This window comes from Mytilus galloprovincialis, chromosome 3 (genome assembly GCF_965363235.1).
Source record: "Mytilus galloprovincialis chromosome 3, xbMytGall1.hap1.1, whole genome shotgun sequence".
NCBI lineage: Eukaryota > Metazoa > Mollusca > Bivalvia > Mytilida > Mytilidae > Mytilus > Mytilus galloprovincialis.
The window spans coordinates 56,365,804-56,377,803 of record NC_134840.1 but is presented as its reverse complement, the minus strand read 5'-3'; the positions used below and the strand labels follow the sequence as shown (position 1 = coordinate 56,377,803).

The following is a 12,000-nucleotide window of genomic DNA, read 5'->3' as shown; positions in this document are numbered from 1 at the left end:
TAAACTACCGCCCAGTTCACTGACTTGTATTTGTTGTAAATAATGGGAAACAAACTCATCATAGATACCAGGATTTAAATTTTGTACATCAGACGTGTGTTTTGTCTTTAAAAGACTCATCGGTGACGCGCGAATAACAAAAGTACGAAGTTGAAGAATAAAATATTCCTGAATGTTTTAACAAAAAAAAAACCCAGCTTAGGTACACTATACAAAATTTCAATCCTGTTATTATGATGAGTTTATTTTTAACAAGCTCATGGTAAACCATGATGACAAACACGATACACTTTATCCTCTACCAAATGTATTCAGGAGCATATCCAGCGAAAACATCTGATTGAATGTATCATTGAAATTACAATTAACATCGATACAAAGAAACAAACTGACTATCTAGTTATGAATTTCTGTAAGACTTTCCATGAAGCAAGTAACAGCTTGTACTGACTTTCAAACTGGGTTTTACATCTCCATCAGATGAAAAACCAACAAATGGATCCATTTCCTTTCTGACAGGAAACAATTGGTAGAAGAGAAACATCTTAAACAATCAAGATTATCGATAAACTTATTAAAGAGGGACGAAAGATACCAGTAGGACAGTCAAACTCATAAATCTAAAATAAACTGACAACGCCATAACTAAAAATAAAAAGGACAAACAGACAAACAATAGTACACATGACACAACATAGAAAACTAAAGAATAAACAACACGAACCCCACCAAAAACTAGGGGTGATCTCAGGTGCTCCGGACGGGTAAGCAGATCCTGCTCCACATGTGGCACTCGTCGTGTTGCTTATGTGATAACAAATCCGTTAAATAGTCTAATTCGGTAGGTCACATTCATGAAAGGGAAGGGGATTGTAGTTACGACGTAAGGAACATATCCGATATCATTTGTGAAACGATTATTCCGTAACGGTCAACCAACTCGTGATGGCGTCCGTAAAATTTACGTAGGGATGATTTCAACTTCACCATTTGGAACTCTTGGATTAATAGCTTCCTTGTGAGCAGCAACCCTCCATCAAGAAAATCATAATAGGAAATGCAAGCACGGGAATATAGTATCAATTGGGAGATATATACCCCGTATGCAGGTGTTGCTGGAATATTGCTACTTAGAAATGGAAAGTTCACAATTGGAAAGCTGAAATCATCTCTTTTGTTTTAAAGTTTTGTTTTCAACCGACCCTCATTGCCAATTTCTAGATGCAAGTCAAGATACGAGGCCGACTTTACTTTATCTGTAGTATCCTTTATCTCTAGTTCGACGGGATATATGCGTTCCACATAGTCACCAAATTTTGAATTATTTACTGAAAGAACATCATCTATATAGCTGAAAGTAGAGTTAAAGGATATTGCTAGCTTCTTATCTTTCTTTCAAAGAAGTTCCTGCATGAAGTCAGCCTCATGATCATAAAGAAACAAGTCGGCAAGTAGAGGGGCACAGTTTGTTCCCATTGGAATGCCGACAGTCTGTTGAAAAACACGTCCTCCGAACGTAACAAATATGTTGTCAATCAAGAAATCAAGCATCTTGATAATATCAGTTTCAGAGAATTTTTTGTTTGAATCAAAGTGATCCTTTACAAAATAGGATTTATCCCTCCCTAAGACAAGATACTTGTATCTACGTTGGCCATTCTTTTTTATGAAGCAAAGCAATACCAACTCTTTCAATTTGTCTTTTAGTTTGGAATGTGGAATACTTGTGTAAAGAGTAGAAAAGTCAAATGTTTTAATACTGTTACAAGATGAAAGAGAGTTAGATTTATGTACTCTAAAAGATCTTTGGAGATCTTTTATAGTACAAGGGAAACAAAATGGAAAACGGTCCTTTATCTACATCAATGTAATTCACTAACACAATCAAGAACATGCAAACCTATAGATAGAGAGTACGCATTGCATGGCCATACCTTTCAGTTTGTTCAGTACGCAGTCTGTACCAACAGTTCAGATCCGAGATAGAACGAACATATTGAAAGCATATGTAATAAGGCAAAAACGACCATAGGATTCCTAGAGAGCCTGGTGTATTGGTTAGTGCATCGGACTTCTAACACAGAGGTTCCTGGTTCGATCCCCGCACCGAATAGAAAGTTTCAGGGACTGAATTTTTGGTTCTCCCTTAACAACCTTTGCGAGTATGGTCTTGAGGAAACATGATAGTCCGTCTGAAGGCGACAATTAGTGGCTGTCCGGTTTTAAGAGAGAGCTATATCTCTTGTACGTAAGACATCCTTGTAGATTTCGTAAAAAGAGCAGGCTAATGCCACTACAAGGCAGCACTCGCACCCACAAAGTGGAAAGGGATTAATATAAGTTGCAATAAGTTGTTTCCCAATCCACTATAAAATAAATATGTTTGAATTAAAAGGGAAAATTGAATATATACATATAACATTAAATGATACTGCATATAAGTTATTGGTAAGACAAACATTGCAATATGCGTTAACAGTCTGTGACCCTATACAACAAAATAACAAACACCGGGTATGCGTGAAGAGGCTGTGACCCTATCAAACAAAATAACAAACACCGGCTGGGAATGGTACAGTATCAGTTTATATCCCTTTTTACTGTATACTAGTATGTTAACTTAAAAAGGTGTAAATTGTATAACAGGGACGCCATATTAAAGGCCTCATTTATTTAAAAATAAATAAGATGATACCTGTTGACAGGGGCGGGTCGAGGTGAGGGCGTGTAACGGACGTCGCCCCCTTTAAAAAAAAACGAAACAAACAAAAAACTATCGCAATCTGCTAATATTGTATTGAATATGGCATATTCAATCATGTATTCCACATTGAAGCCTACAATATTTAGAACGAAAGAACTTTATACTTCCGTGTTTGTTTGTCTTTTATCATATGTGTCTGAGCTTCTGAGCTTTCAATGCATGAAAGCTCTACCAGGGCAACAGTAATTACGCCTCTCTTGATAAAAATCGGGTCTAGGACTATTTAAATGTTAAGTAACGCCTAATGCCAGAATCTGAATTTCTCGTTATTGGTCTACTGATGTTAAGATCCCTCCACTCATTTTAATATACCATAGACAGTTAATGGACAAAACTCGGCATATAAAATTATCAAACCCTAACATTTTTATATTTTTTTTAGGCAAAAAAAGGTCCAAAACATTTTGCGTCGTTCCCCTTGGCAAAAGATTTGATTCTACGCCCCTCTTGCAAATACCATATGAATGCCCCTAGCTGATGTCATAAGCCTGAAAGATTAACTAGACCATACATTCTTATGGCATTTTGTAATGGTAACTTATAACAACCTTTAACATATAATATGTTTTAAAATATAATAAGCTTACGTTTAAATAGTTATTAACCGTTTTATACGGAAGCCGGTTATGGCCACATTTGAAAAAACTTTATCGTAGAGAAATCATGTACCATTATAACGACCCAACTCTGTCGCAATAACGACCCAAATCTGTCATAAAACTAACGATTTGTCGAAGTAACGACATGGCTAGTGTGGGTAAATTTTTATTAGAATTGTCGCCCTTATTATACTATTTACTCATTTTGCACTTACCATTTTTGTCTTAAGAACTATTAGTAATAAAAAGAATCAAATTGTAAACCGTGTTAAGTTGAAGTATGTGTTCAAGCATTCACAATATCATCGATCTCCAAGATTTTGAAGTTTAAGTGACATCGACTTGAAACTTTGTACATATGCACACAAAGATGTGATCTTTTTATCAAATTGTACAATTACAATTGAGATAACGTCCCATCAAATTTCAATATAATATACACAGGTTTAACTATGCCATACACTACACTATATATACAATACATTGTTTGAATATGTCAATCTTAATTTCAAAGCTCGAGTAAACGTTTATACAAACAAAGCAAGCGAACCAACCAAAGTATTACCCTACAAGCATTAGAAAATTAGCTCTAAATCATATGCCAAATTTACAAGATACATTAACAAGGAAATTGATATTGCGAGCATGACCTTTTTGTATATTAGGACGATGTTTTGTTCATTGCTTATATCTTTTTTTCAAAAAGTTTTGGGATTTAGTCGGGTTGATGTGGTGTTTTGCACATATTCATAATGGGCTGTTCCCATTGGTCCCTTTAATGATGCATATTATGCCGAGTAATTTTAGCAACTGACTTCTAGCTTGACGGACTGTTAAGTAAGAAGCATTTATTTAATCCCACAAATTCGTTTATCTAGTAGTCCTTTAAGGGTAATAACTCTTATAACAATTTACGTACATCTAAATATAGGCAACAGTAGTATACCGCTGTTCAAAACTCATAAATCCATGGACAAAAAACAAAATCGGGGTAACAAACTAAAACCGAGGGAAACGCATTAAATATTAGAGGAGAACAACGACACAACATTAAAATGTAACACACACAGCAACGGACGAAGCATTAGACAAAATCCGATGAGAACAACCAATATAACATCAAAACCAAATACATGAATTTGGGATAGAAAAGTACCGTGACACGTCTTATAGTACACTCAAATATAGGAGAAAACAAACGAAACAACGGAAACACAACGTAAAAATGTTACACACACAGAAACGAACTATGATATAACAATGGCCATTTTCCTGACTTGGTACAGGACATGTTTAAAGAAAACAATCGTCGGTTGAACCTGGTTTTGTGGCATGACAAACCTCGCACTTTGATGGCATTGTTAAATATAACATTAAAAATGACAACATAATAATACAGGACTACAATACAAATAAATAGGAGAACGTTTTAGGCAAAGAAACACATGAATAACAAAAGGCATCAGATTTAAAATTCATTACGTCAAAAACGCGCCTCGTCCAAACAAGAATTACCAGTGACGCCCAGATATAAAAGTTCGAAAGTCAAAAAAAGGGGTGGGGTACAAAGTTGTACAGCTCTGAGGATCAAAAGTTGAAAAAGGTTGTGCCAAATACGGCTAGGGTTTTCTGCTTGTGATAAGAACATCCTTATTATATGGAACAATTTATGCTATTGCAAACAGTAAATTCAATCAAATGAATATAAAAGATTTACATGATAAAACTGACGTCTTAACTTATTACAGAAAACAAAACTCGAATACATAATACATTGAAGACCAACACAGAAAATAGACACGCCCAGCTCAGTGACAAACCAGACCTGAACGCAAAAAGTTATAACCATGACGTCACATACGAACGAAATGGTGAAAAGGCACAATATTACGTCATGCAGACATTTGAATTTTTGAAACAGCACGAAAATGACGTCATATTTGAAAAATAACCTTGTTATCACGATAAATTATGTCGCAATTACAACATATGATATCTCTATAACGATATATGATTTGGTATGTCGTTATTACGACAAAGTTGTGCTGGGTTCGGTTTTTTTCATTGTTGAAGGCCATACGGTAGCCTATAAGTTCTTGAATCTACTTCATATAAACTTTGGTAGATAGTTGTCTCATTCCCCAATAATACCACATCTCCTTTCTCTATATGCTGTCGTTATTATGACAAGGTTATGTCGTTATTACAACATACGATATCGTTATTACGACATTATGTCACAGGATGTCGTTATTATCGGATTTTTTTCTCATGTGGCCCTTACTGGCTTCCGTATTACGAGTAGTATTAAGACTAGAGAAATATTCATTAAATACCTAACCATTCTACAATGACTGGTGTGAATATTACGTTGACATGAAAACCGATCATTGTAGGCGTATCGACCAATAGTGCGTCTGAATCGGAAAGATGTATAAGAAATTTCTTGAAACACAGAAAACAGCTCTTATAGTTTATGCTCATCCCGAGCCTAAATCGTTCAATGCAGCGCTTCGCGACACAGCTGTAAAAACTCTTAAAGCCCAGGGATATAATGTTTTAGTGTCCGACCTTTACGCACAACATTTTCAACCAGTGATTTCAAAAACAGATATTATAGGTGAGTACAGAGTAATTTTACGTTTCGGTTATTAACAAAACTGCACTCATTTATTTTTTGTAGAATATTGAGATTGTTCAAAATAAATTTACATGAGAAACATATATTGGTTATTCGGGAAATAATCGACTCAAGGGTACTTTTTCCTGATTAAATTAATAAATCGGGTGTTATCCCCAAAATAAAATTATCCAAAGACGGAATCATTGAACCTAAAAAGTAAAACTGAAAACTAGATTATTCCCTTGATAATACTTTTTCATTAGATTTGACCATTTTTACAATTAGAAAAATGTATTTTATATATATATATATATAGGGTCATTTTAAGCTTGCTAGAGTTTTTAGTGTCATATAATTACAATAGTAAATAGTAAAACATTGGAACTGTTTAATGAATAGAACATTTGTACAGTTTCTTTTATCACATCTGTATTGAATGAAACCCTCCAAACACTGTGTTATATCACTCCTTCTATTATAATCAGCTGAAATATCGATGTTTCACACTTTTTACAAACTAGTGCTTTGCATATATTTATACCATTTTACGTATAACCATCTTTAACATTTTCCTCGACAAGTGGATGGAATATATTAAAACTTAGGGCCAAATCACAACATTTTAAAGATGATTTCTAGAGAAAGCTATGCACAAACAAAAATATACTAATAATGTCTCTTTTCATATTGTTTTTCGTGAGTTTAAAAGTTTAAATCACTTCCCTTGTCTTAGAACCTATTCAAGAAAACCTTTTTTTTTAATTTTAGCATCTTTTCAATAGTTTAATGTCTGCTGATCTATTTTTAATAGAGAACATTTTTGTTTTATGACATTACGTGATATTGATAAAAGAATAAAAAATAAAATCAAGATAACAGTAAGGTTAAAATTCAACCATCATTTATTCATAGAATATCAACTACATATACCATTTTCATCAGTTAATCACTTATTCATTTCAGGTGAACTCGGAGATCCAAAACATTTCAATTATCCAAATGAAGTCGGTGCAGCCTATGAAAAAGACAGTTTGAGCTTAGATATCAAACAAGAAATAGAAAAGTTAAAAATGGCTGATTTGGTTATTTTCCAATTTCCAATGCAATGGGCCTCCGTTCCAGCTATTCTGAAGGGGTGGTTTGAGCGAGTTCTCATCAAAGATTTTGCATTCAACTTTCTAAATATGTTTGATGAAGGACTTCTTAAGGTAATTGTTAAATATAACAGTGGATATTTCTATTTTAGTATGACTATGATAGTTGGATAAATAGACACATATACCTTGATTTTCATAAGATGAAGACATACTCTTTCAATCAGTTAAATTGAGGTCTAGAGCTGACATGTCAATAACTAATAGTAGTATTTTGTTAACAGTCAAGAACCTGATATTTATCAGTTGTCGTTTATTGATGTGGTTCATAAGTGTTTCTCTTTTTTATATATATAGACTAGACCATTTGTTTCCTCGTTTGAAAGGATTTATCACTAGTCATTTTTTGGGACCCTTACAGCTTGCTGTTCGGTGTGAGCCAAGGGTCCGTGTTGAAGACCGCACCTTGACCTATAATGGTTTACTTTTATAAATTATGACTTGGATATATAGATGTATCATTGGACCTCATACCATATGTTTCTATATCTAATCATTGTCATTTTGTTTAGTTCTTTTGTAACTTAATCTGACATCAGACTCGGACGTCTTTCAAACTGAGTTTTATTGTGTGTGTATTGCTGTGTATTTGTTTATTTCACATTGGCTAGAGGTGTAGGGAAGGGTTGAGGTTTAACCTCGTCATATTTTTACGCCTGTCTCAAGTCAGGAGCCTCTCTCCTTTGTTAATCTTCTGTGTTTTTTATACCCCCGCCGTGGACACAATCCACATTTATTTTATTTTAGTTCATTTATATTTTTTAGAGTATAGTGCGACGTCCATTTTCACTGAACTGGTACACATGTTTTTGTTTAGGGACCAGCTGTAGCCCTCCTTCGGGTGCGGGATTTTCTCGCTGTGTTGAATACCTATTTGTGCATGCATTCGGCTGTTTCCGCTTTGGTCGGGTCGTTGTCTCTTTGATACATTGTCCATTTCCATTGTCAATTTTATCTATTTAACTATTGAAGTGAAGTGAAAGCTGCTTATCCTTCTATTACACCTAACTTAAAAAAAAAAAAAAGATGATATGATTGGCAATCAGACAATTATCCAACAGATAACAAATTACTTAAATGTGAGCGACTACTGATCACGGTACGGATATGAACAATGAGCAAAACTCATACTATGTAGTATGCATCTAAGATCCCGAAATATAAAACAATTCAACCGACATAGTTATTAAACATTTTACGAACACGAAATATGATAAATAACAATCAACGACCACTTAAGGTGGTGCATAACATACAGAGAGAGAACTTTGTAAGATAAACGTTTTAATTACGTTTTGTTGTTAGGGAACTATTAAGCTTCTCAATGATCAAAAAAGTGTTTGTCAAACTGCTAAATAACCAGTATGATTTTTCTGATAAAATGGTTGGTTCAATTTTTTGGAAAATTTTATGTTTTTGTCAAAGGGTCAATGTAAATACTTTGTCAAAATTTTATGAAAATCAAACGAGTCAAATTAATTTTAGTGAAGGTGTTGGGTACCACCTTAATCACAGGCTCTTGAGTTTGTACTGAATGTGGAAGGGGTATACATACTAGCAATAGCCCAATCACCACTAACCAGTAGTGTAACAGCACAAAATAAGAAAATACTATAAAATCACTTGAAAAGGCTTCACTCATCATATCAATACAAAGCACAGAAAACAACTATATATAACACACAAAAAAAATACGTACACATAAGAACTTATCTAAAGTTCTTGCAGTTACTAAAAACTAGTTCAAAGCCAATAACAGCCAAAACATTAAAAAAAATCTAGGCAAACTTCCATACCATATCTTTGTATTTAAGTTAATCAAATGTTGCCTTCATGTTAGTTACTTTGATAGACAGTTGCATCAATATAATCTTCGTGGTTCTCGTTCTGAAAATCAGCCTTATATGTTTGTAACGTTTCTGGTTCCGTTTTTAAACATCACATATATTATATAAATAACATTCTGGTCGTATTTATGATAAGTTGATTACAAACCGTTTTATATGTGTTGTATATCATCCATTGCAGGGAAAGAAATGTGTTTTATCAATGACAACAGGAAGTCCAGGCGGAATGTTTACACCTAATGGTTTACTAGGAGACTTAGATATTATTCTTTGGCCTATTCAGGTGATTATTTTCGAAGTTTTGAAGTATGATAAATATATGAAAATGCAGACCCAATCGTAATTTAAACCCCATATGTTAAAAAATACGTATACCTTGACTTATAAAGGTTTACTTTTATAAATTGTGACTTGGATGGATAGTTGTCTCATTGGCTCTCATACCAAATCTTCTTATATATATTATATCTTCACTTGATGGTATATAGGTAAAGATTTTTGCAGAGAGTTATAAGGAATAAACAATGTAAAACCGTAAAATAGGCAATACTTTTCACTAAGAGATAGAACATTATTTAAAGCCCTTTTACGGATATCTATTTTTTTCCAAATTCCACATTTAAATCACAAAACACGTGGAATACTAGTACCAAGTTGCACAGTCACTTTAAACTTCGGCAATAATGTGTTTATTTAAATGTTGAATACTTAAACTTTCCTTTCTTTTTTTTCTTCTCGTGCACCTGCATGTTCATTACTATTTTATGATACCCCACGCAACCTAGGAAGTTGCGGTGGGTATAATGTTTTTCACCCGTCCGTCCGTTCTTCAGGCATGTTCTTGTTATCTAAACTTCTCTGAAACAACACAACAGAATTCCAAGAAACTTTGTGGACAATAAGAACATATTACTAGTATGTAGATGTGCACATCGGCAGGAAATTTCGATTCAATTATTTTTTCTAAGAGTAACGCCGCTTTAACTTAGTATTTTGGCAAAAATATACGTTGTCATCGCAACTTCTCTGAAACAAAACAACAGAAATTCATAAAACTTTGTAGATAGTAAAGACATACTATGTAGATGTGCATATCGAAGGAAATTACAGTTAAATTATTTTAATAGAAATTATGCTCTTTTAACATACAAATTTGGCTAAAATGTACTTTGTCATCCCAGCAGAGATTCATGAAACTTTGTTGATAATATGGATATACTATGCTATTCCCATTGGAAGGCCTCCGACAGACTGAGTGAGCGTAAAATCACTGTCATCGATAGCCGATGACAAATAAGTTATAGGTAAATGATCTAGTATTATTACCAACATAAGTATTCTGGTTGTCTACGCTGTTGTGCAACTGATTCAAAATTATTTATTTTTGCGCTGAAAGGAAGTTATCATTGTGCATTCGAACAATGTAAGGTCACAGTACCCAAATTGCACCAATTCAACAAAAGTCGCTGTGGAAATCGTACAATTTTTCCTTGAGACTAAACAATTTATATTTTTATGATTTGACATTATACACGTCTTTCAACATAAGTAAATATATTCAAATATACACAAAAGATCACAGTATGTATAAAAACAATGAAGCATTCATTAGAAAAAGTAAAACTACGGAAACGTTTCTATGCGACGTTCACAAAAAGTAATCTTCCAAAAATAAACAAATTAAATATGTTACAAGCATCCATTTCTTAAAAATTAATATTAAGCCTGGACTAATGTCAAATTGTTCTGAATATTTGAAGAAAAAAAAACAAGACATCTGAAATTCGATTTTTAATGAAGTGAATTTGAGCATGGATGTAATGTGGGTACAACTCATAACTGAATCATGGATCGTTTGAACGTCGGTTCAAAACCGTTTTCTATGATAAAATATGGATTCAAAATTAAATTGGTGTAAATATATAAGAGATAAGGATACGTCTGCAAAATAAACACAGAATGGTACGTTTTGTCTTAATCATGAAAATTAAAGTAGATGAAAAAAAAATGTCAAAATAGGTGCAATTTTGGAACCCGTACGTTACATTTAAATTTTGATTAAAACTCTTCATCACGAATCGCTTACTATTCGGCTTACTTTTATAATCATAGGCAAATAAAACATCTTAACTTAATTAGATCGTATAAAAACTAACAAATAATATTGTGGATCTTTTCAGTATTGCACACTTCGAGGTTGTGGATTTGATGTTCTGAAGCCACATTGTATATTTTCACCTGCGTATGCCGATGACAAACAGAGAGAAGAAATGTTAAATGCTTGGGGAAATCGCTTAAAGAACATTCTAACAGAAGAACCCCTAATTTTCCCATCGATTTCTAATTTTGATGCAAACAAAGGGTTTGTAATGTCAGACAATTATGTGGAGGAGCAAAAGAATAAAGAAAACGGACCATCTGTTGGACATCATCTAGGTAAAAAAATGCCACTCTGAATACAGATGTTACAAAGTTTTTAAAGTTAATAATAATATTATCGCTATATACCTGATGTGTCGATAAATAATTTGAAAATACACGTTTTTAATTGTAAAGTAAACTTGGTTTTACTCATTATGATATTTAACCCTATTATGCATGACCACAATACATATCCATGTAATCATTTTCTTCAAGGCCGAAAATGCAAACATACGAAATAAACAGTTCGATTATCATAAAGCAAATTTCGAAGACATTGAATTCAAAAACCGTTGTAACACGACAAACACTTTTCACCCTTCACTAAACAGTAACATCACTGAAATTGATATAGAATAACATTAACCTCAGCTCTGAACCCATACATTGTTGTTGATACAGGTACCATTACACCAAGAGTACTGCAACAGTAGTATACCTATGTTCAAAAGTCGATTATGAGGGGAAAAAATCCGGGTTACAATCTAAAACTGAGGGAAACACATAACTATAAGAGGAAAAACTAGATCAACAGAACCATTAAACTGCAAAAAAAAAACAACCAAACATAGATAGAAACGAACTATTTGAA

General features: G+C 33.4%; 1 protein-coding gene across 1 annotated transcript; it reads left to right on the top strand.

Moving 5' to 3' along the window:
- Positions 1-5,714: 5,714 nt before the first annotated feature.
- Positions 5,715-11,546, top strand: LOC143066484 (NAD(P)H dehydrogenase [quinone] 1-like). Its single transcript, XM_076239399.1, has 4 exons — positions 5,715-5,983; positions 6,950-7,194; positions 9,169-9,270; positions 11,168-11,546. Exons 1-4 carry the CDS (start codon positions 5,794-5,796, stop codon positions 11,441-11,443), a joined length of 813 nt encoding a protein of 270 aa, XP_076095514.1. The 5' UTR covers positions 5,715-5,793; the 3' UTR covers positions 11,444-11,546.
- Positions 11,547-12,000: the final 454 nt, after the last annotated feature.

Coding starts and splice junctions, on each gene's coding strand:
- LOC143066484 (XM_076239399.1), top strand. CDS start 5,794: ATGTATAAGAAATTTCTTGAAACACAGAAAACAGCTCTTATAGTTTAT. Junction 5,984..6,949: donor TTCAAAAACAGATATTATAG/GTGAGTACAGAG, acceptor TATTCATTTCAG/GTGAACTCGGAGATCCAAAA. Junction 9,271..11,167: donor TTATTCTTTGGCCTATTCAG/GTGATTATTTTC, acceptor GGATCTTTTCAG/TATTGCACACTTCGAGGTTG.